Below are 25,516 nucleotides of genomic sequence, written 5' to 3'. Positions count from 1 at the left end.
AGGCCACCAACACATACACACTGAGACACATAGACATAAAGCAAGTCGCATGCAAGAGGCTGAACCCGGTATCCACTTTCTCTTCCAGCTCTGGCTAAGACCAGCACAGGGAGATTTACTGTCTCTGTGCATGGAGTACCTCTGACTCACCAATTATGAGGCAAACCTGCAAATATGAGACAGGGAAGATCTCCCTACGCTGCTGGCAGCAGGCAGGATTTGACTTATCAAAATAAATGTGCAACAGCATCTATTTTTACTGTACTGTCTATTCTTTAAGCTTAGTGGAAAAAACATTAGAGGGAAAAAAGAATCCCAGTATAAGTGTACTGGTTTAGTGAATTTAATCTGTATCCTAAAATACAAACAAATAATGAATATTAAGTTACCTGGTTACACAGAAAAAAGAAACTGATCAAAGCTAAAATTTATGACATAATTTAAAAATTTAAGTCAGGGTGTAAATTGGCAAGAAATTGGGGATCCGATGCGTATTACGATACGATTTATTCAAATACATTAACCAAAACAATATATTATGACTTTCCTAATATATAATATAGCTCTAAAAAACCTCATGAAATGTTGTTGATCTGCTGCCAACTAGTTGCTAAAGGTCAAAGTTATAGAACAGGAAGACAGTGACATGATTATTTGCCTATAAATGTTATCATACATCTAAGATCCTTTTGACCATATTTTGAGTTAATACCAACATTTTCCGATAAAATTTAATATTGGCATTTAAATTATTACAGATATTGTCTAATGAAACATCACAATATTTGAAAGTATTTTTTTCTAAGAAATTTTCAGTGACAGCCTCTTGGAGGCCCATCTATATACAAACAAGTACCTTCTTGTTCTCTTCATATTATCTTTATAGTATGACCTTCTTTTCAGAGTCATTTCAGATAAATACAAATCTTTGAACCAAAACGAGAATTCCAGTATTCCAGATATAAAGAGCATAAAACAACTTTGCTTACAACTGACAGTATGATAACTAATAATCTAAAATTCACTCTGTTTTTATTTAATCCACTATGATTCCACTTGATGTTGTTCTTTTTATCCTTTAACCTTTATTTGCTATAGATATGTAACATCTTGAAAGTAAAACTGCCTCTTTGACAACTTGGAGACCTGGTAGAAATTATTCTAACCTGAAATATAAGCAGGTAGTAGTATTGCAAACTGCAAGTTAAAACAGCTTATTTACAATAAAGGTAGGTCAAGCAGTTAAAGAGACATTATGCAAATATTTGCTAAAAAATATCCTAGAATAGCCTTTTTATTTTACCCTTTGTGATTAAAACATAGTTTGATGAGCAGACTGAAACCTCAGTAGTTTAGCACCCATGCATCTACAATATAAGCATGTAGCCTATTTTACTGAATCTACTTCGGGTAAGAAGTTCCTGCGCTGTTTAGCGGATGTGACATCAAGCACGTCCATGTTAAATGGTCCAAACTTGCAAGTAAGCAAAGCGTTATATTCAGGATGGATTTGGTGGATACTAAGAAGCAACGGACATCCAGCTCAATTCAGACACCAATAGGAACTCCACATAAGGTGAAAATAGTTTTGAAACTTTCCAAAACAAGTTGATGTTTTATTACTATGCATGAAATTTTCAACTTGCATGTAAATAAGGCAGATGACAGGTCTGAAAAAGAGCTTAAAGCTTCAAGTGTTCTGAATCTGAAAATATCAGCATCATTAGATATTTGAAGTCAATCTCAAAGATCATACTTGAACCCAAAAATACTTGATGAGTGCATCTCTGTATTTTCTGCAGTCTTTTTTAAAAAAGGACCTTCACTTGTTATTTAATCATTATTTTCATCTTATGTAATGCTTCCCTGGCTTTAAACACTCAGTGTTTGTACAATGTAAATAAAACTGTTACATTTGACAGTTCAGGGTTTTTAGACAAAAAGCCTCTGATGCATCAGCACAGCTTTACTGCAATTGGTGGCAATCTACAGCCATTATACAAATGGGTAGGTGTGAAATGTGCTCTGCTTCTTAGGATAAAAATTGGTTTAAAAAAAAATTAATTCATTTTTTTTGCGACTGTGGATTTTTACTAAGTGAAAAGATTAATCTCCATCTAAAAATGTCCAATAATCTTAAATTTTGATTAAAATAAAATGTCAACTTCAAGTGTTTTTGGGTGGCATCTTTCGAAAAGGTTCTCAATTCAGAATAAAACGGAAAATAAATCATCTTAATATATTTAGCAATTATAAAAAAGAAAATGATTAAAACTGCACTGAATAAAAAAAAAATATTTTTACAAAATAAATATGGATAATTTATGTTCTCTTTAAAACAAAAATGTATTAAATTAATTTGTAGTATATGCAAGACTGAACGCCAAAGGTAGAAATCCAATTTGTAACATAAATTTCATTTTGCAATTCTAATTACGGGACATTTTTATTGCTCTTTATTCAAACTATAGCTCCATGTCATCTAATCTACGTTTAGACAGTCTTTATGTAAAAAATCTAAAGATAACTGAATTTATTCAGGATTTTGTTAATAACTGCTAAACGGACATACATAAGCATGGATGAAAGATTTAAAAAAAAAAGTCAACTTAAACCGATGACCTGCTTGTAGCCTTCAACAGAAAAGCTTAATAAAGACCAAGGTATAAAAACAGACTGATCAGGGGTAAAGTTTGGAGAAATTTTAAAGTAATTTAGGTTATAAAACATTCTCCCAAACATTTAGTTAAAAAGGAGCCATGTTCAAATATTATCCCAAAAAAAAAGTCAAGCAGAACCAAGTAAGGGACATTCTTTTCATCCAACAGGGCTTGCAAAGGTAACATTAATCAGAAAAATAGCCAAGAGCCTCATTGTTACTGTGAAGGAGCTGCAGAGAACTGCGGCTCAGCTGGAAAATATATTAGCTGTGCTACTATGTGTTTACTTGACCAATGTGGTCTTAATGGAAGAGCAGCAAGAAGATAGAAGTTAGGTAGGGAGAGGTGCCATAGCAAATACATGGTACAAGGAAACAAGGGCATCTGGTCAGACAAGACCAAGACTGAACTTTCTGATCTATATGCAAAATATCGAGTATGTTGGAAAAATAATCTCATACCACAACACAAATATATCCCCCTACGGGAAAACATGGAGGAAGCAGCATAGTGGTATGGGGGTGATTATCAGAAGATGAGAAACAGAGTGCAATGCTGGAAAGAAAAGGATTAATAGCCTTCAAATAATTTAGAAAAGTTCACCTGGCAGTTACTGTAAATGATCCTGACAATACCAAGCTACAATAGAGTGGTTATGATCAAACTGTATTTATGTTAGAAAGGTCCAGTCAAAGCCCAGAACCTAGTCTTATTTTAAATATGTGGCATGATTTGAATGTGCACGTTTCTGCCAACTCTGCAAAGCTGGTAAAGAGATATCAAATGTTTACACTGCAAAACATTGAAATCTAAGTAGTATTTTTTTCTTAAAATAAGTGCATTTGTTCTCCATCTGCCTGGCTGTGTGTCTCCTGGATGGGGGCCTCTCTGCTTCCGTCTCCTTGAACCCCAGTCGGCCTCAGCAGATGGCCGCTCACACTGAGCCTGGTTCTGCTGGAGGTTCCTTCTTGTTAAAAGGAAGTTTTTCCTCATCCCTGTCGCTACAAGCATGCTTAGTGTGAGGGATTGCCTTCGAGTCAATGAGTCGATGCAATCAACTGGTTTTCCTTAGATAGAAAACTTGGAATCAATTTGATTGTATGATCTGGTGAACTGTAAAGTGCCTTGAGATGACGTGTTGTGAATTGGTGCTATAGAAATAAACTGAATTTAATTTGTTCTTGGATTGAGGAGGTAAGTGAGACACTTTGCCGAAGGAACAAGACAATTTACATTTACAATAAGAGAAAAACAATTGCACTTTCTTATTTCAAGTACATATTATCTAATGATCTTACTTTAAGTGTAAAAATATTATTTCCATTGGCAAATCATCTTAATTACCTACTCAAATTAAGGGTAAATACACTTAAAGAAATGTTGACTTATCTTTATATAATTTTTTGCAGTGTACAGCTCAAGTGGTTAAGCAAAGCAATGATTTATGAGACCACTACTGACCAACCAGTACTACAGAAAGAATATTTTAAAAAAATAAACTCTTCAAGTCTCGCTCACACACTGCAGCTTTCAACAGTCTCGGTACCAAGATCATAAGACTCACCATATCTTATGCTATGAGCTAATAAATAATACAATAATGTAAAGCCAAACCTTAGAGAGACACATATCCTGAAGTAAAGTAGAGATCCATCAATCAAACAGCATGAGATTAGCATCTGACAAGGCCTTAGGTTATTTTGCAGGCTGCTGGTTCTTCAAATACATAGCAAGGCTTATACAACTAAAAGACTACAGATGCTCCTCTTACTGTACAAATAAGACCATCTCCTAAAGCAACCTTTTTGCATTATCTAAATGTTTTGCATAGCAGTCAAGATAAAAAAAAAAAAAATAAGGGAGGCTTGTGGAGTGCACCATAAAAGCATCAACACATTTCTGCCAGAGCCAACACTTTCATACTCAGTGAGGAAGAAAAGAGTTCCCTTGGTTTTTCAAGGCCAAAGTCAAAACAAACCGATTTAAAGAGTCCAAACAGAATCAAAGCATATTTCTATTATCAACCCTTTCACTCCATGTAGCCTCTTGGTGCTCAGTTACAGCTGAAATAATAATGAAGCGATATGATAAATTTGCCATAATGTACTTTGCAGGCACAGTTTCTAAGACATTTACTGTCATGTATGAGTTATAATTCTGGCATGATAACTCTGTTATCTTCCTATATTAAATCAGACTCTGCGTTATAGTTCCAAAGGAAGAATAATCTATGTTTTTCTATACTCTGCTCTCACAAAACCCAAGTAAAGGGAAGAATATTCAAAATCTACTGAACCTGATGTCCCTCATCTCAGGGTGTGCGTGTGTCTGAGAATGTGTGCTTGGGGGTGGTGGTGTTAAAACAGATTTATCACACAGTGTAACACAGCAGAGGTGGTTACAGACTGTATATGTGTTAGAACCACCATGGTGCATGGCAGCGTGGGCAATGATGCAGTTTCAATGCTAAACTCAAGAAAATACAGTAAGTTAAGTACTTGTACAGTAAATGTCAACCCTGTTTGGTCAGAGTGAATGCACAAAGATAAAAAAATGTTTTGTTTTTTTATTCTACACAATATATTAAAAAGTCACAGCAAACCTCAAAGAAGGCTATATTCATATCTCCTTTTCCCCTAACATATCATTAAAAAGATTTTAAAGGATATCACAAACAGACCCCTGCATATAATGTCTACATGACAAGTAGGCTGTGGATTTTGCGAACATATAAAATTCTTTCTGCACATATAATGATCAGTGATTGTTGCACAAGATCTGGATTTTCAATCGTAATGGGACTGTATTCAAACAGTCATGGATTATAGGTTTCAATTTCGATATGAAGCATTTTTAATCGACACCTCAAATTTTCAAGAGTCTGGTTGCAGAGCTGCACTTTCAGGACCCAGAGCTGCACTTTCAGGACCCAGAGCTGCACTTTCAGGACCCAGAGCTGCACTTTCAGGACCCAGAGCTGCACTGTCAGGACCCTTCGTAGCAGACCAGCACTTTCAGGACCCAGAGCTGCACTGTCAGGACCCTTCGTAGCAGACCAGCACTTTCAGGACCCAGAGCTGCACTGTCAGGACCCTTCGTAGCAGACCTGCACTGTCAGGACCCAGAGCTGCACTGCGAGGTCTCCAGTGTTGTTAGATCTGGAAATTTATTCAAAGCTAGATGAAGCTAGTTTCCTTTTTTAAACAAGTGTTATGCTGGAAACTTATGTACATGCATAATTTTACTCCCCAACAAACTCCTATCTGGAATAATAGATATGTGCTACATAGAAATAATTCTGTATTTGGATCACTGGATGGAAAAGGGTTTTGGGTCTATAAGACATTTTTTAAACGACAATGGAGATTGGCTATGAGGATTTTTGGTTACTGTATAATGTAAACTGCTCCTAAGCTCAGTTTAACACTGTCATTAGCTCTAATCCGGCAGCAAACACATGCTACTCGCTATTCCAGAAGACTTCAAATACAACTTCCAGAATAAAGTTCTCGTCCTGACAGTCCAGGAGAGCCCATTTTGCAGGTCTGCAATGAAGGGTCCTGACAGTGCGGCTCTGGGTCCTAACAGTGCAGGTCTGGATCCTGACAGTGCAGGTCTGCAACGAAGGGTCCTGAAAGTGCAGCTCTGGTTCCTTACTGTGCAGGTCTGGATCCTGACAGTGCAGGTCTGCAACAAAGGGTCCTGAAAGTGCAGCTCTGGGTCCTAACAGTGCAGGTCTGGATCCTGACAGTGCAGGTCTGCAACGAAGGGTCCTGACAGTGCAGCTCTGGGTCCGAACAGTGCAGGTCTGGATCCTGACAGTGCAGGTCTGCAATGAAGGCTCCTGACAGTGCAGCTCTGGGTCCTAACAGTGCAGGTCTGGATCCTGACAGTGCAGGTCTGCAACGAAGGGTCCTGAAAGTGCAGCTCTGGTTCCTTACTGTGCAGGTCTGGATCCTGACAGTGCAGTTTCTGCAACAAAGGGTCCTGAAAGTGCAGCTTTGGGTCCTAACAGTGCAGGTCTGGATCCTGACAGTGCAGGTCTGCAACGAAGGGTCCTGACAGTGCAGCTCTGGGGTCCTAACAGTGCAGGTCTGGATCCTGACAGTGCAGGTCTGCAATGAAGGCTCCTGACAGTGCAGCTCTGGGTCCTAACAGTGCAGGTCTGGATCCTGACAGTGCAGGTCTGCAACGAAGGGTCCTGACAGTGCAGCTCTGGGTCCTTACAGTGCAGGTCATTGTCCTTACAGTGCAGGTCTGTGTCTTGACAGTGCAGGTCTGCAGCCAGACTCTTGAAAATTTGAGGTGCTGATCAAAAATGGTTCATATCTAAATTTAAACCTTTAATCCATGATTGATTGAATACAGTCCCTTTAGGACTGAAAATCCAAAATACTGTAAACTCAGCCAATAACATGACACCTTTTCAATTCTCAAGTCAAAATGCTTATTTAAAAACTTGCTTTGCAACAAAAACAAAGGTAACAGCTCTTCATCACCACCTATAGATCAGCAAAACAAAGAACTGCTGAGAAGTTAAACGTGTAGCCGTCACATAACGCTGAGACAGTCTAAATATAAGTTTAGGTTTTTAGGAAGATTTAGTTACAAGGAGGAAATAAATGTTTAAATATAAATGTTTTTTATATTAATATCACAAACCTAACTTTAGCTGTGGCTTTCTGCTTGAGTGAAATACTAACCCTAACAGTAATTCCCACGCTAAATGAGACCACACAAATGATTGGAAGTTGTGGATGTATTACACACTAATTTACAATTCGCCCTAAAAATAATCTCTCTGCGAGTTACTATTTTAAAATGGCAAACAAACTAATTAATGCTAATAAATGGCAGATAAGTGGAGCAGAGCATAGAAGTCTCTTAGTGTTGCTCTGCTCGCTATGGTGAAAACACAAAGTGGAAAATATGCATTTATTTGAGATTACACCATCAGCTCAATTTCCTCCACTACACAAAAAATAACTACTTAGAGAAAATTTAAAAAGGTTTTTCTATATTCTAAAAATCAGGCATTTTTTTCTTTTATTAAGAGACACTTGGTTTTTATTAATTTCATTGAAAATTGCAGTACCCTTTTAAAATCCATTTGACACTTTGGTGGAGCAAAGATTTCCCTGCAGAGACTCAAGTCAGACACAATATTGGTCACCTATTAAAAAAAGGCACAGCAACTATTTTAGCATGTCTACAAACTTCGTGATGAATAAATAAATAAGTGTAGACAAATAATTTAAAGCCATGTTACATTGAAGGGATTTCAATTTTTTTTTATTTCCTAAACACCTTTAATTGAAAATTCTAGACTTTCCAAAAATTTGTTTTTTTAGAAGCAAAACATTTTGGCGGGATACAAAAATATTGCATTGGGCACAATTAAGAATAAGAACTTGGACTTAAAGATCTTGGGAGACATTTTTAAAGCATTTGGAAAAATGACCAAAAGTAGAATATTTAAAATAAAAACAAAACAAAACAAATATACTGACAATACTTTCCACTGATCCAGACAATAAACCAGGTTACTTTAGGTCCACGGCTGGAAGTACAAAGCACACTGGTTCTAAAAAAAAAAAAATAATCGGTTGGTGTTCGAGACATACCATCTGTTGCTAAGATACAGGAACACGGGTTAGTTTTCTCAATCTGCAGCCGAATGCGTCAGCACCTGTTCACAGAAGTTATCCTCAGTTGGCCTTAATCTATGCCTTTAAGTAAAATACAGGAGCATCCTGCATTTGCATTGACAAATTTAAAAACTTCCATGCAGGAGGAGGACAAAGCATTGTGGAAAATATTTGTAAATGTTTGGAATCTGATTTATCAATCCAATCAGTACAGATTCAATTACAGAGTAAACTCCATTATGTAAAAATGAGAACTGGGAGTCAAAAGGAAGATTAAAAGCATGTCGAGCATAAATGGGACAGGACTCGATAAGGTAGGTGAAGCAAGGTGGGTAAATATAAAAATAGATAATGTGGGCATCTGGTTTGAGTTTCCACACATTACAAGCAACAAGCAGTACAATTAGGCAGCCAGAAACCCCATTACCACTGGAGCGCTGCCAACTGGGACTGGTCTGCTAACATTTCCCCTGGAAACTTGGAAAGGGGTGGAAGGACAATACATGAGAAAACATGAGGAACCAAGGTGGTCTACACCAATGTCAAGAACTGCAAAAACATGGTCAGTCAAAACATGATCAGTCATTATTTTTACACTACAGATTTAAATTGTGTTGGAAGGGAGAAAAAAAGAAAACTGATCACACACATCAAGTTAATATGTTTTCACATATTCATTTTGAGGTCAAAGTGGGAATTAAATGGTAAGATTACCCAGTTTAAAAGCAATAAGGAATTTGGAGTTAGAATTAACAAAAAAGGGGAAGGCAAATAAAAAGCACCGGCTTGGTATTAAAACTATATTTTAAAATGATATAATTACAGAATGATTCATAACTAATTTGGCTGCTCAGTGGAGCAGAGGGTAGCACTACTGCCTTACAGCAAGAAGGTTTAATTCCCTGCCCGGGGTCTTTCTGCATGGAGTTTGCATGTTATCCCTGAGCATGGGTGGGTTCTCTCCGGGTACTCCGGCTTCCTCCCATAGTCCAAAAACATGACGGGTTAATTGGCTTCTCTAAATTCTCCTTAGGTTTGAATGGTTGTTTGTCTCTGTGAGGCCCTGCAATAGACTGGTGACCTGTCCAGGATGTACCCCGCCTCTCTCCTGTAGACAGCTGGAGATAGGCACCAGCACCGCTCACGACCCCGCTTGGGATAAGCATGACGGAAAATGGATGTATGGATTAATAACTAATCTAGAGAGGTTTGCTACACAGTAATGAAAGTCTAAAACCCTAACATTTTGTCAGTAGTGTTTTTCTTTCTTTTTTAGAAACAGAATATAAAAGGTAAAACTGAATAACTGCTTGTAAAGTTGTAATAACTCCGTATTTTATAATCATGCTTAAAATTCACTGAATGGATAAGCATTTAAATATGCAAAAAATGCACTTTAGGAAATGAAAACCTTTAATGCACAAAAATATCATTTTTAATGAAGAGCTTTGTTAGGAATCTAGAAAAAAAAAAAACGACCGAAGAAGAGAATATTTCTCAATGATGAGTAACAACTGATTTATTTTTTTTTTTTTTAACAACAACAGATTTTTATTCATAAACAGCAACAAGGAAACTAAACTGGACCACCCACCAGTAAAGTCCAAATTTTCCCAAGAGCAAACATCCCTTTCTACACTTCAGACAAGAAGGAAAAAATAAACTGTAAAATAAGCATTAAACTAATCATTCAAGGTCATTTCAGCTGTATAAATCTCTGGTTTCCAATTACCTTTTTTTGCTTAGCATTATTACCACCCACCAGTACAGAACCGGGTATATGAACTGGGGAAGATATTAAAACAGCAGCATAGTGAGGAAAGAACAATAAATCCAGTAGTTTGTTCCCACATCAAAATGACAGTGTGGCTTCTGCTAAAAACACAAACAGATAGAGGGTTACATACCATTAAAAAAACAATTGTACTGAGATGAAGAGTGAAACTCCAGGCTTTCCTCTAATTGACACATTCTTTGCAAGTTTAGAGTGCAGATGATCATTTGATAATTTGGACAATGTGATGCATCACTGAGTTTTTAAGACGTCATTTCAATAAAAGTTCTCTGGAAAAAAATGCACTCATTCCTTCTGTCTGGATTTCAAAAATGTGTGTTTAACAGATGAATGTGTGAAAAACCGCCTACGACTTTTAAAATTGTCACTTAAAATGTATGCCATAGGAAATTTAAGTTTTGATACCTTTATTAAAACTCCCGAACCAGCCAAGTCCTGGTTAAACTCAACTTATTTCAGCATCACTGGAGATTTACAAACATTCACACAAATGTATGCCCTGATCAGATTGATTTCATTCAAAACAGCAAATCAGCTATAACATGTATAACAGCAAAGCTGTTTCTCCTCAATTCGTATCTACTTAAAGAGTTTAAACAAAAAAATCAAAAGGACTTTTGAAATCGTTTTTACTTTTAATTCTCGGCTGAAAAGTCTAAAAATACATAAAGCTGATGAGGTACCTCTCTACATGGCCTGGTAAGTTCATTCATAAATTACATTGGCAGGATAATTCAAAGTGTTTTACATAAAAGAAGAAAAAGAAAAGCACATTGAGAAATAGAGACAACTCAGATGACTAAAGAGAATAAAAGAGGATTATATATGAAAAGAGAATTATATCAGAATAAAAAACGCTTATACACGTCAACCACTGACTTTAGTTGACGCGACCTTTTCAAGCATCAAAAGCATTGAAGCAGCTGAAGCAGCGCCTAATGAGCTTCACAAGCAGCAGCTGCTGGAGTGGGAAAAACTGAACTTTAGCTGCTGAACTCGCCACATCAACCGATCTTGGAGCATGCAGGGAGACGCATTTAAGGCCTAAACTCATTTAAAACTTCAAAATCTGCCGGTAAAATACGTTCGCTTTTATTATTCTGGTGCTTGAGGTTTGGATTACGTAAATGAAAAAACTAACATCTCCCTTCAGCCGCCACGGACTGTAGCAGAAAAACCCTAAGAGGCATTCAGGCCAGAGGCTGCTGTTGCTGGGGATTTCCAGTGACAGCGCGCTGCTGGTGTACGGGGGTTTCCTGCTGGTCCGACAGCAAAATAATATGTAAAGGGAGGATTGTAATCTTGATGAACCGACTGCAGAGATGAAGTTTTCAGCTGGACATTCTCACTAAAACTCATTAAAACTACTTTTTACCCAGTAGCATACGAACTAAACACTGATTCTCCGTTTTGGTTCTAATTGTTTTTATGCAAAGGAAATTAGAGCCAGGAAACCTAAGTGGTCTGGGTGGTTCATGTACTGGCAGCAAATTTTATGTATTTTCGGGCTAAGCCATTCAGTAACAGGAGTATTTTGAAGTCTATTCTCTGAGATACGGGGAGCCAGTGGAAGGTTATTACAACTGGGATGATGTGCTCCGCTTCCACAGTTTCAGTGAGGACGAGGGCAATCTAACCAATCACATACAAACTTCCGTTTTTGTTGTCTGTTGTTTCTTTTGTTCTGACATTTGTGTTTTTTTTTATTCAAAATATTTAAGGTAATTTAAAGGTTTAAAGTTCAGGTTACTGAATTGCACTTAGACTGAAGTCTAAACTTTGATTACCCCTCCCAGCAAAGAGGGGGTTCAACTGTGTTTCTTATAATGGTTTTCTGACATTGTCGTTTTGCATGCTTTATGTAACAGAATCAACGACTTTTTCCAATTTAATCTCATCAATCTCCTGAATATTTTTCAAAAATGTTTTGATTTTTGATTCTTTGTTTACTCTAATTCCCTATGGGAAGGATAGCAGAGAAAAATAAGCTTTTAAACAGTGAAGAATTACAGCTCTCAGAGCACATAAAGGTTCGAAGTGATGGAAATACTTCAATTTTCAGTCAAAGATTCCCCTCTAAATTAACATTTGGGAAAACTGCTCAGAGAGCGGGGAACTTTAAAATCTTTCCTTTTACTCGGGAATCAACCCACATTATGACCAGCCGTGAAAAAAAACATACAAGCGTTTCCCAGAAGTCCTGCTTATTCATTGAGTGGGTGAGTAACTGCTAAGGCCTTTATACAGCTAAGGCAACATATTGTGAAAACAACAAAAACAACTAAATTACACATTGTTTTGAGACAACTATATAAAAATGTGTGTGTTTTGTCCAACTCCCCACAAGAAACAAAGGACAATCTAATTAGGGCTGATTCTGTTTCTCATACTGAATATGTAGATCTATACACATGTTTTTATAGAGATCAAAGGAAGAACATAACATATGCTGCAAATGGCTTCATACAAAACGCTAACCAATCCTCCAGTAACTTTATTTTGGTTTTATTGTCAAAAATTTCAGACTACCATCAGAAGTCTCAAACAACAAAACATCTATTTAGGTTATTTGAAACACAATTCAAACTAAACCTATACAAGACCACCACTTACAGCTAAAGCTATTCTCCTGTTTCATTCACACAAGTAATTCCAACCTTAAATCCCACTAAAAAGGAATTCTGTGTCTTTCCAATTAGCCCTGAGATTATAAACCTCCTAATTAACCTTGCTAATTCAACCTTCCCACAGTAAAACAACTGTAGCATCCACCAACGGCGCAACAATCAGTCTCCCTGTTGCTACAGTCAGATTATTTTGGCAGGTTATTTTCTATATTAGGCATTGTGTTAGGGGTCAGACTAGGACTCCTACTTCATTCATTGAAAAGCAACATAAAAAAAAAGAAATGCTTGGTTAGATGATGGAATAAACAACAGTCTGTTTCATTGTATTGCTTCTTCAAGTTACATTAAACAGATGTATTATTCAGTCAAAAATAACAGAGTAAACAGAATATGCTATCATGGTTTCAAAGCATTCAGTGTCAAAAAGTAATTCAAAGCTAAATTGTGTGATAATAAAAAGAAACGGGCCATCATGCCTTATCTAATAAACACAATTATTAGAAAGCTTAGTTATGTACATATTATTTTTGCACCATTGGGTTTAATAATTTAATAATTTATCACAATACATGTCTAACACTAGACATGTATTAGAAAAATAAGTTAAATAGTCTTTCTGATGGCATAAGGAAGGATGAAAAATCTCTGACCATCGGTTTGTGGTCTTAACTGCAAGTTAAATTCTCCCCGTCTTTGTTCACTCAAAAAAACATGTGAAACTCCATGTTGTCCCACTCCTGCTTCAACCATTCATGACTGACCCAAAAACAAGTTGGCCAATTACGTTGCTGTGCAACAGTTTAAGGCGAGAAGGTGAAGGAAAGAAGAGTCGCCGAGCACACAGCTGAATAAAACCAGCAGCTCAGTAGCAGATGCTAACAAAGATCCAAAAATTCGTTCTTAAAAGACGAAGAGCAGGAGCGTCACAGATGTAGGTTTTGGTTTCTCATGGTGTCTGCTGCCATTTCATCGTTTACCATGATTGGCTTAAAGCAAACTTTGGTAGGCAGACGGTAGGTGTTGCCTCATCCAATCAGCTCAGAAGGTTCTGGGTAATGTCCTTCATTTCCCGAACAGTATGGATGGAAGGAGTCCTATTAATGATGTGTAGAATTAAACATGTAGTGCTAAACGTTACTGATCTGACTTTAAAAGTTAATCTTTTGTGATTTTGAGATAAAGCCGATTCGGTTTCTACAGCAGAGCAATGATTAAAACACAGCACTACTACTAAAGAACGATTTTGGGGTGACCCAGTCAAAGTCTGGAATTAAATAGGATTAAAATGCGTTGCCATTACCTAAATAGGCTAAAAACACCAAAATATGTCAAAGCTTTTCTGTTTATTGATTGTTTTAAGACACAGCGCCTTCACCCAGAGCCAGGATGAGGTTGGACAGCTTTTCCCCAAGTTTGAAAACTGCTTTTTATTAGCTCAGCATATTTCTACCTGGTATTCAAATGTATTTGGCAATATTTAACCTTTAAATGATTCAAACAGGTAAAAAAATTACATCTGTGTGTTAATACTTTTTCCCAGCAATTACATTTCCTTTGTTTAACACACCCTGCCACATTCTTTAGGGAGGCCCTTGAATGCAAAAACCTTTCCCCTGCACATCAAGGCATTCCTATAAAAGGTCCATAAGTGCTGCGCTGTTAAAGCAAATGCTTATGAGCTCTACAGAGCCTGATAAAACTCTATAATGGTTCAGCAGCCAAAAAGCCAAACGTGCAAAATTTGCAGCTCATTTAGGAGTTAGGACAAAAATTATATATATATAAAAATACAGAGCCTAGCATGAGGATAATGACAATGAGCTGGAGAAAGTCAATTTTTCCATTATGTGTATCTTAACAAAAAAAAAAGAAAACTATAAATTAAACCCATTTGCGTAACTTTTGTTAAAGATACAGCTAAGCTCCCTTAAGAAATGCTTATTAAAACAACACCAGGAGTATTGGGATGTTTTGACGTCTAGCAAAAGGAGAATAAAAAACAAAATGTCCTCTTAAACCACCCGGACTGGGATTTTTTTTTTTTTTTAAAGCAAGCAGTAGCAACACAAAGAAAAAGTACGAAGAAACAAATAGCTATTAAGCTTCCAAACTCCATCTTTTTGGAGTTTGCAAATCACCCTTAATGGCTGTTTATACTCATGCAGCAGTGCGTTTACTTTACTACTTATTTTTATGGCGACTTTTTACTTCTACTCAAATTTTTACACAAATATCTGTACTTTCTACTCCTTACATTTTAAAAAATTGGCTCGTTACTTTAGTTTTGAATCATTTCAATGGAGTTACCGTTATTATTTTTCACGTCATCAATACCAAATTCAATCTAATTGGATGGGAATCTACGTTGCATTTGACGCACCACTACAAGATGAATCGACAGATTCGGCGGTATTCATTCGCGGCAAATCATTGCAGCTTGGTGGCGGTGGCGTTAGCATAGTAGCATGGACGACGAGATGATTGAAAATGAACACAACGGAGATCTAGTCCTATTGGCAGACATCCATTTAAAATGTAGGCAACGGCATGAAAAAAGTGGTTTCTACTTTTACTTTTATACTTTAAGTAAATTTACAAGCCTGAAGTTTGTTACTTTTACTTGAGTAAAGAAGTTTAATCAGTACTTCCACTTTTACCAGAGTATTTTTTAACACAAGTATCTGTACTTTTACTCAAGTACAGAAAGTGAGTACTTTTGCCATCTCTGTACAGCCGAGGCGGTGAGGTAATAGAGGTAAGTTTGTGCGATAACGGAGGGACATGAGGGCGAAAAAGAGCGGGGATCCAGGTGGAAAAAGGGTCCCAGTCGTTTTCCACAATGGCAGTCATACAAACAAAACAAGCTTGTAAGGTACCAAACAGAAAATATGCATAGTGTAGAGTGGATGTAGATTTGACCATTTAGAGGCCTCCTTTCTGCAGCACTGTGGGTAACCTACAGGTATGGAGAGGTGCACCAGAATGTCTGCGGAAGGGACAGGGGCATATCTGCGTTAACTGCGACACACACGCAGACGACTTGGTTTCCGAGTATAAACCAGCCTTTAGGCCTGGGCTCATTGTAATAATCAAGGGTTCAAAACATCAAGGTTTTAAAACTTAAAATATGAGATCTTTTCAATAGTACAAGTTAAAGAGAAAATGACAGAGTGACAAAAGCCCACTGTTGCTGGGCACTGGCAGTCAGCTGGCCTAAAGAAGGCTACAGTGATTCTCCATTGCTTAATTGAAAGCAGTTCAGGCATTGAAACTGGGACTGAAACAATGAATAGTGATTAATCGAATATTGAAATAATCAACTAATTTAGTAATCGGTTAATTGTTAACTTGAGTATAGAGACTGTAAAACAGGCCTTTAGCAGACAGAGCGACCCACTTAGATCAATAATTATACCAAAATAGTAAGAAAATATTAACATTTTGCATTTAAGAAAAATAAAACTTTTTCATCTGTCAAAATGCTCTATGTAGAACTCCTCAAGTGGAAAAGTTTTATTTTCAACTGGTTTGATTTGGTAAAAAAAAAAAAAAAATCTTCCCTAAGGAGCCTTTGCTGTCCGATAATCTATTAATCCAAAAATTCCGTAAAAAAAAAAATCTAAAAATATCCACTGGACTTGCTTTACAAGATTTGAAGACGTTTCGCCACCTCTCCAGGAAGCTGGCGAAACATCTTCAAATCTTGTAAACCAAGTCCAGTGGATATTTTTTGATTTTTTACGGAATGACTATGACCTGGATGACTGGGAACCTTCATCAGCTTAATCCAAAAATAATCGACAGATTAATCGATTTGCAAAATAATCATTAGTTGCAGCCCTAATTGAAACCATCACTGTAAAACGTGTTTAAAATTTTGTTTATGATGAACCAATATTGTCCAGATTCTTCTTTACCATCCTCTGAGATTTAGCCTCTCACCTACAAAAAATAAACAACTGTCTATGGGATTAAAGGGTAGTTGGAGTGCTGGTATAGCCCCTAAACAACCAACCATTACTTTTATTATAGTATCACTGTTTTAACACAGCAGTTCAAAAGTAGCCCACTGAAATATTTCATAAGAAAATTTAGCAGCAAACACTTTGCTGAAGTTATGCACCTCTATAAATGTATGAAAGACATGTAATACAATTAAGAGGAAATAGAATACTGTTTGGCACAAAGACTTTCCTCAACAATTTTGCTATTTGGAGGTTATACTGAGTTACTGAGGCCCCGTCCACACAAAGCCAAACCCTGGTCTAAACGCACAAATTTTTCACCAAACCAGCCTCTCATCCATACAAAGCCGGCGTTTCGGGGGTCTGTAAATGATCTTTTTTTTTATTAAGCCTTCAGAGTGGGTAGATTTTTAAGCGCCGTTTTCGCGTTTCCATCTTTAAGCTCTAACCGCATTTTTTGCTTACACGCATGCGTCATAACGTCGCCTCTAAACACGCATGGCCACACAGTATCACAACAACAATGGCGCCGTACTGTGTTGAATGGTTGCTGCTCATGCTACTCACCCTGCTGTCGGGCTTACAACAGAATCTTCTTCTTCTGGAATATCTCTAGGAAGAACAGAGCAATATTGACGACATAGTTCAGCACCTGAATTTGACTGAACCACGAAAATGGACCCGCAGGGGTTTTCCGGTTTGGTTGTTGTATAAATATTACTGCGCATGCCCAACATTTCGTTGCCTGTTTTCGCCCATTTTTGCTTTGGCACCACATCGCCACTTACAGGCCTGGCATACGTTTTGCAGCGTTTTCATGTATTCGTGTGGTCGATCACATATATTTTACGTCTCCGTCTTTACGACAAACGTTCTGGAAAATATTAGCGTTTCGTGTTCGTTTTGACTTCGTGTGGACGGGGCCTGATTTTCTTTCAAATTAATAAGTATTTTACGTCAAAAAAAAAAAAAAAGGAGGAAACCAGACATTTCATACACTGTATAAAAAGCCATTTTAGAATTGCCATTTAAAGTCTATGATAGGGTGAAACATTTAACGTACTGTATCCTCTGTAAAGTTCCTCATAATAGTTTGCTAGAATTTTGGTCCATTCCTCCTGACAGAACAGTGTAACCCATGCCGGTGTAGAACTCCCAATACATAGATGGATTAAGTGATGGGGACTGTTGCATAACAACTCATTTATACTGCAGTCAGGACAGCTGCTGACGGTTGTAGCTAATATTTACAACATACCTTTTTATACAGCACCTTTAATAAGGTGTTGGCCGTTCTAATAAATGTATGATCTTATTAAGCCACTTCATAATTATTTGTGCTCTTTGCACAAATACTCTTTTTCCACTTCAAAATGTCTGGGCAGACATGCTGCTTTGGTATTACCACTTTATTCTTTCCTGTTAACATCTATTTTATACCTTGTGCCCCAAATGCATGCCCAAAGCATAATGTTGCCTCTACTGTGCCTTCCAGCTGAGTGGTGTTCTCAGATTTTAATAACCCAGAGTGTATAGCATTTGGAATTATGGCTTTTTCCACATCAAGCGGCTGAAAAATTACCAGAGCCATAAGCTGCCATTTTTGTTGAAATGGTAAAAAGAAACAAAATAAAATGGTTAAAAAGGCCATGAGGATAATGCGGTTTAAAATAAAAGGTCACATTCTTTTTTTTTTAACCTGATGAAGGCAAATACGTGTAACACTAATCGGTTGTTTTGATCAAATTTTGATTCATCTGAAAAAACAGGCAGGTTTAACAGGCAAAGAGAGGAAAGAACATGTTATTGTCTTGTTTGGTCTGGGGTTGTTTTTTTTCTATTCTGATCTCATGATACCATGACCAACTTTATCTTTAGTTGAAATCACAAAGAGTGTGAATGAAACCATTCATCCACAGATAATCAAATTAAGAGAATTCACAGCTCTCCATGTTAATCCACATATAGAAATATCCTAAACTTACTGAAGTTAAAAATGTGCTACCTCCACTGAATCCCTTTAAGATGTTTTGCAATGCTAACGTTAAACTAAACATTTAATATTTTCAGTAAAAATGTCATAATTCTGCTCACATCTGCATACATCCTAAAAAGTGACATAAGTGCTAATAATGAAAGAAAGCTTTCTGCTTTCAGTCGACTGGTTTGGGGAGAAGAAGGTCATAGAAATTGATTACTTTTTCTCAAAAATCCACCTAATACAAATTATCTGCTCTTTTTATTTAAAAAAAATGACAATAGCTAAAGTTCCATGTAATTTTCTTCTCGAGTTAAGTCCAGATTTTCCCACCATACACCCTCTATATCCTTCCCAAGAAGAATTTAAGGACCCAAGAACAGAAGACTGTAAGAAACTTAAGTTTTATAAACAAGTGTTATTTTTATAAAAATGCTTAAGTAGCACACAGGGACAAAGATAAATCAATTCTTGAATAAAAAAAGAAAACCAAGGACTAGTCTGATAAAAATCGAGTAAGATTTTAAATCCAACTATAAAATGAGAAATATTTCATAAATATAAAACCCCTTCTTTCACATCATTTTAAAAACTCTGCAAAGTAAAAACTTAATTTGATAATTACCCACAGGTTTGGAAGAGGGGTGATTCAAATGGGGCTAAAAAGCCGACTCAAGCAGGCAGTCAGATACATTTTCAAGATGGTAAATTCAACTTGTAAATTCAGCAGTTCTCTAGTCCCTTCAATGCATAGAGTGATCACTTCTATGTTGTTTTTGACATAAACGCCCCAATGCATTTGTCTTTTCCAAATAATAACAGCCTCTCCACTTTCTGCCAAGACTTCATATAAGAGTTCATATAACCAGAGAGAACTTGAAGTCTGTGTCCCTCAAACTGCTTGTCTAAGAAAGGCAGAACAGAAAAGTCAGTCATCTTCAACTTTCCAGTAACTTTTCTTAATTTTCTGCTTACTTTGGTGATTTTATCCCATAACTCCAAAGAAGCATCACTATACCACCCTAAAATAATTCATCTGCACCTATAAGCATCCTGTTCTTCCAACCTTTTGATCAAACTTTACATTAAGGGCATGACATTTACCAAATTGGAGGTTTCGGCTCATTTGCGTCTTTACGCATGACCGCGTGAAATTCAATCCCAGCACAATCCACGTACCTGTTTCCACAGAAAGTTGTCCACTCCGTTTAACATCCAAGAAATACACACGTGGATGGCGGAGAGAATAACCCCCGTGATGACAGCCGCCCGCATCCTGACGGGTAACAGGGTGTAGATGACATGGATGAAGAACACGGTCCACCAGATGCCCTCTGAGGCGCTCCTTGGCTGCACCAGCAGCACCCCGATCACCTGGATCACAATTACCAGCAGGATCACCACATAGCACACCACCCACATGTGGTCCTGGTGAAAAGAGTTCCTGTTGCAGACCACCATGAGCACCAGCGTGATGAAGATAGCCAGGGAAAACACCACCACGTAAGTGATTCTGGGAGCTCCGGAGCAGTGGAAGGCCAGCATCACGGTGAAAACCAGCACCAGGACTCCCATCAGCATCGTCAGGCTGCTCTGGTTGAGGCGGAAGAAGTAGCGCTGGTAGAGGCGCTCCAACTTCTCCGACTGGAACTTCTTGGATTTAAAAACGTGCATGACGCCGACGCAGCACGCCACAAGAGAGAAGTTCACCTCCGGCATGACCTCCTCCTCCTGCTCCCCCTTGTCGCTCCGGGATTTGGCTCTCTGCTCCTCCAGACCCAGCTCCACGGACTTGGGTCTCACCTCCCCGCCGTCAGGACGCTTCGCAGACGCGAGGTTGCTGTTAACGCGGCTCTCCTCACCATGGTCCTGCCAAGCCGAGCGGGACCTGAAGCTGACCCTGCTGCTGACTGTGGTGGAGGCTCGTCCGGGAGGCCGGCGCTCCGGATCCACATCCTCCGCCTCCTCCTCTTGCCTCCAGCGGCTGTTGGTGCGGGTGAGCTTCTTGCGCGGGGATCTGGCCGAGTATGGGCACCCGTTGGCCACAGAGTCAGCCTCTACCCATGCTGATCTGTGCTCGGTCCCTCCCCTCAACCCGGGAGCACCGACTCCTGGTGGGCTGACGCTGTTTGATCTGGACATTGTGGATGACGCAACAAATAAACAGATGCGCACACACCAAAAAAGTTTTGTTCCACCAAAAAAAAAAAAGAAAAGGAAAGAAAGTCAGGACTATTTAGTCACAAAATGTCGCTTAAAATATCTTGTATGAACTGAAATCTTCATCATTGGGAACAAACTAAACGTCCTTGATGCATAATAAAATCAGATCCCAGCGTTTAAACGCAAATTTAATTATTTTATGGAGTAAACTTTGGGGGGGGGAAGGGGGATTTAAAAAATAGGAGGAGGAAATCAATTGTGCATGAAAAGTCACAGGGGAGAAGTGACGCTTGTTCCAGGTGGATTTGGCTCTACATCATTGGGCCCAATTAGAGCTCATCCATGGAGAGGTTGCACGGCAGCGCGCCTTCAAGATGGAATAAACGCATTACACAACTCAGAGGGTCCCTGGAGATCATAGCGCAGGACCATCAGTTATAGCGTGAATCCATTACACCCATCTGCGGATGTGATTCCAGTATTGCTGTGGTCGCCTTTGATGCGCATCGAAACAGAAAGCGGATTCCCATGTTGGCAGCTGCGATCTCCACGCACCTGTGCTCTTCAAACATCTCAGTCATGACGGCTGTAGGAGCCACACGTTTGGCCAAAGCGATGCATCATCATCATCACGATCCTTTCACGCGGACTAGAGAGGAGAGCTGAGTCGATCCTGTTTCTCCTGTGGGAGTCTTGTTCTATTGCTCAGCATGTGTCACCGCGCCAGCAGTTCACCATCAGCCCTGAAGCGCAATCGATGACCAACAGCTGTCCATCACCGTTCAGATCCTCTGCAGAGGGAGACTCTTAAATGGCCCTGCAGCTGCAGACTCTCGGTGCGCAGCTGGAGAATGACGGGCGTTTGACGGAGCGTCCGCTCGGTGTTAGATCGGGCATCCTAACCGCCTCGGTGTCCGATCAGAGCGTGGCATCACAAACAGATCCGCCGCTGATTGTCGCTCTGATGACCATTCAACCAAGTGTGCTTCCTGTGGCCCGCCTTTCCGTCGAGCTTTCATTGGAAAGCGGAAGAGGGTGAGTCACTCCTCAGCGGGTTTTCATTGGATCGCAGGCCGGTCGATCCCAGGCGGGGAGACTGCGCGACCCCCACGGACTCATCGGATGAGTGGGCGGGTCTGCGCCCACAGCTGGAAAAGCCCGAACACGCAAAGCACGCACGGACCAAGGGACCGATGTTCTCCTCTCTACAGCGGATTATTCCTACCCATCAAAATCAACATCCCTGAAAAAAAAATCAAATATAATTAATTCCATATAACTTACTATCAGAAGAGTGAAAACACGGGCGGTTCTAGACAGGGGCAAAGGGGGCCAGGGCCCCTGTAGATCAAGTTATGGCCTGTTATGGCCCCTGTTATGGCCCCTATACTGAAGACATAATACTCAAAGAAATTCTAATGATGATATGTGCTGAAACAGACATGGTTACTGATAGATCCTTTGGATCTATTTCATTTTTCAGTTTTATTAACTTCTTAAAAGCATAGAATCAGTGGTATTGAGATAGGATCCCAGTTGTCATATGTTAGATGTTTTTTTTCAAAACAAATGTAAAAAAAATACTCAAATTTTTACAGCTGAATTTAACAGTTTTTCTTATTAAATTCTAATTCAGATTTTATAGAAAACTGTAATTTCAACTTAAATTAAGTACAAAAAAAAAGTAAAATTCCTAAATTCTGAATGTATATTGACCTATTAAGACATTTAGAATCTTAATGAAACCTAGTTGAATAGAAATTTCACTTCAGGCAGCTATCTTAATTTATTTGAATCCCTTGTCATTGAATCAGTGGCTCTACAGCATCGTCTCTTCTCTAAGTCTGTTTTAAAAATATGCCCACCGTCCATTGGTGTCACTTAGGCTCTCGGCCGCTCATCCCTGCAGTGGAAAAAAGTAACTTTGGTTGATTGAGTTTAAGTAACTCTGTGTTAAAATGGCTTTACTGATATGGAATTTAATTAGATTACTTTTTCAACTGAAAGACAACACTATTATTATGTTCCCCCAACACTGCTGGTGAGACATTTAAAGTGTTCCTAAAAATGAAATGAAATCAGCTAGTCTAAAGTAAGGGGCTTTGAAAAATTTGCCAACCTTCCCAGGTATTGCAATCTTATTGAGTTAATCCCAAGAACAAGAATGTTGGTCAGCATTCTGACCAGATGTCTCACTGTGTGGTGTGGAGGCTGCAGCAGAGAAGATCATAAGCGCTCCTCTTCCCTCCATTAAAGACATTTAATCCCATATTTGCACTACCAATGGCTGATTTCACCTAGAACAAATTTCTTTAGTCTAAAATTGTATTATTTGACCACTAGTACAATGGACATGATTGGTGTAAACCAATTAGAGGAATGTAAACCTCATACCAAACACAAAGGTTGAATGGTCATAGTCTGGAAATGCTTTGCTGTAAAGCCGGGCATATACTGTGCAATATTTGCAATCGTTGCACGCAGCTACAACTCTTTACGATGAAACAGCAGGGTTTCTTCGTACAGTGTGAATTCATAGCTCACAATTTATGTGAGTCGGACTCAGCTCAGCTCTGCAGTGATATGGAGCTGCTCTGTAGCTCTCTATCCTGAAGCAAACAAATAGAGGGGGGATATTAAGCTCACTATAGTGAACTGCGCTACCTCGGCAATTTGTGCAATTTTGTGCTGAGGGTCCTAGAAAGAAAGGGCGACGACGTATTTGGAAAAAGGACGTGGATGAGCAGGCGTAGCTGCTGCGGTCCGTCAATTTTGCAGACGGAGCTGCATTTCACTCATTTGCATCCCTGCCATGCTGCTGTGTTTACATCTGAGAGGAGGAATAAAAAGAAGAATCCTCTTTTGCACAAGCACACTGTCATGATGGGTCGGAGATGCAAGCCCATATGCAGAACACACACGGAGGAGGCAGGGAAAAAGTTCAAAGGTTTATTCAAAGTTTAGAAACACAAGATAATAAACAAGTTCTGAAACTGGTTTGGGCTGGTTCACTGAAGTCTTGACTGGGACCAGAGACTGTTGGTTAGCAGAGTTCTTGAGGGGCTAAGCGTCTAGCTTCAGACTTAGCATGGCAGACCTTGATCTGAGCTTCCAGCTCATTACAGAGAACAGCAGGTAAAATCCACATAGGAATCTTCAGGTTGGCTCACCAGGGCTGATTAGCAGGTTTAGCTCACCCAGAGCTTCAGGCTAGAGACAGGTTTCCAGTGAGGCAGCTCTCCCAGAGCTTCAGGCTAGAGACAGGTTTCCTGTGAGGCAGCTCTCCCAGAGCTTCAGGCCAGATACAGGTTTCCAGTGAGGCAGCTCTCCCAGAGCTTCAGGCCAGATACAGGTTTCCAGTGAGGCAGCTCTCCCAGAGCTTCAGGCCAGATACAGGTTTCCAGTGAGGCAGCTCTCCCAGAGCTTCAGGCCAGATACAGGTTTCCAGTGAGGCAGCTCTCCCAGAGCTTCAGGCCAGATACAGGTTTCCAGTGAGGCAGCTCTCCCAGAGCTTCAGGCCAGATACAGGTTTCCAGTGAGGCAGCTCTCCCAGAGCTTCAGGCCAGATACAGGTTTCCAGTGAGGCAGCTCTCCCAGAGCTTCAGGCCAGATACAGGTTTCCAGTGAGGCATAAACAAAGGAGAGTTAGAATCTGATCTCTCACTAGAGACAACTAAGATTCTTTCAGTAACAGAGGCTCAGGTTGCTAACCAAACTAAGATCAACACTGCGGCGTGGAAGCAAGGTCTGGCAGGTGTTTATAAAGGGAAGGTCTCCTAATGAGTAGATGCAAATCAGGTGTGCTGGAAGACTCCAGCCCTAGGAGACCCACGGCGCACTCTGCTGGAGAGAGAGGGTAATCTCCAGATCCCAACAGTAACTCCAGTTCTAAAAGACAACAACAAAGAGCAGAAGAGGATCCTCGGCACCCTCTGGTGGGCAAGCCACTGAGGATCCCAACACACACTGAGCGATTTGCCCACAACGCTGGGGAAAAAAATCAAACATGTTTGATATTCTCCAGACCTCCCGATTCCTGATCAGGAGGAGGTCGTGAGAGGCTGATCGCCGCTCATAAACCCCTGTATACTACATAGCTCACGACTGAAGTGAGCCTGATCGAAAGATTCTCGCATGACTAGAAAATCGCCCCGGAAATCGCACATTGTACGCCGGGCTTTAAGAAGACTCACCATTAAAGAATCCTGTTTGATTGAGGAAAAGGTTCCTCAAGTCTGCACAAAAGAAATGAAAGCTCAAGCAGAACTGGACCCTATAACATGACAGCGACTGTCTTTAATGGATGGTTTGTTATGGCTGTAAAATAACTCCCTTTTTTGCTCCACTTTCAGGGATTTTTTTTCCTCACGGTTTCTTTTAGAGGCCTGTGGAGGGGTGTTTTCCCCTTGCTTTCCCTACAACACTCCTCAACCTTAAACACTGATCCTACTTGCGGATGTTGCAATTTTATTTACATAATGAAAAATAAAAGGTAAAATTATGTATATTTTCACCCATACTGAGTGAAAATGAACATAAAGTGAAAACATGTGACAGTACGCCGCATGTCTTGGCTAAGACCGTTTCACCTACTGTACAGCTGGGTTTCTTTTGCCCTTTTTGGAATTCATTGAGGGTGAAACACTGTTAATTCAGGGAACAGTAGCTCCCATTCAGTGC

The 25,516-nt window shown here is 39.2% G+C and overlaps 1 protein-coding gene across 2 annotated transcripts in view; it reads right to left on the bottom strand.

The window, feature by feature from the left end:
- adcy5 (adenylate cyclase 5) overlaps positions 1 to 21,069 on the bottom strand; it is a 111,175-nt gene extending 90,106 nt beyond the window's left edge. Inside the window, exon 1 of one of the 2 annotated variants that reach the window (XM_038277736.1) lies at positions 19,853 to 21,069. In XM_038277736.1, coding sequence (XP_038133664.1) covers positions 19,853 to 20,815 — 963 coding nt within the window. In that variant the 5' untranslated portion in view covers positions 20,816 to 21,069. The remainder of the gene's footprint in view (positions 1 to 19,852) is intronic. The other variant, XM_038277737.1, reaches the window with a different exon arrangement.
- Between the last annotated feature and the right edge of the window lie 4,447 nt (positions 21,070 to 25,516).

Source organism: Cyprinodon tularosa, unplaced genomic scaffold, assembly GCF_016077235.1.
Source record: "Cyprinodon tularosa strain WSP-4 unplaced genomic scaffold, ASM1607723v1 ctg134, whole genome shotgun sequence".
NCBI classification, from domain to species: Eukaryota; Metazoa; Chordata; class Actinopteri; order Cyprinodontiformes; family Cyprinodontidae; genus Cyprinodon; species Cyprinodon tularosa.
Note: the sequence above shows the minus strand (reverse complement) of the source record. Positions and strands in the feature narration are given on the sequence as shown.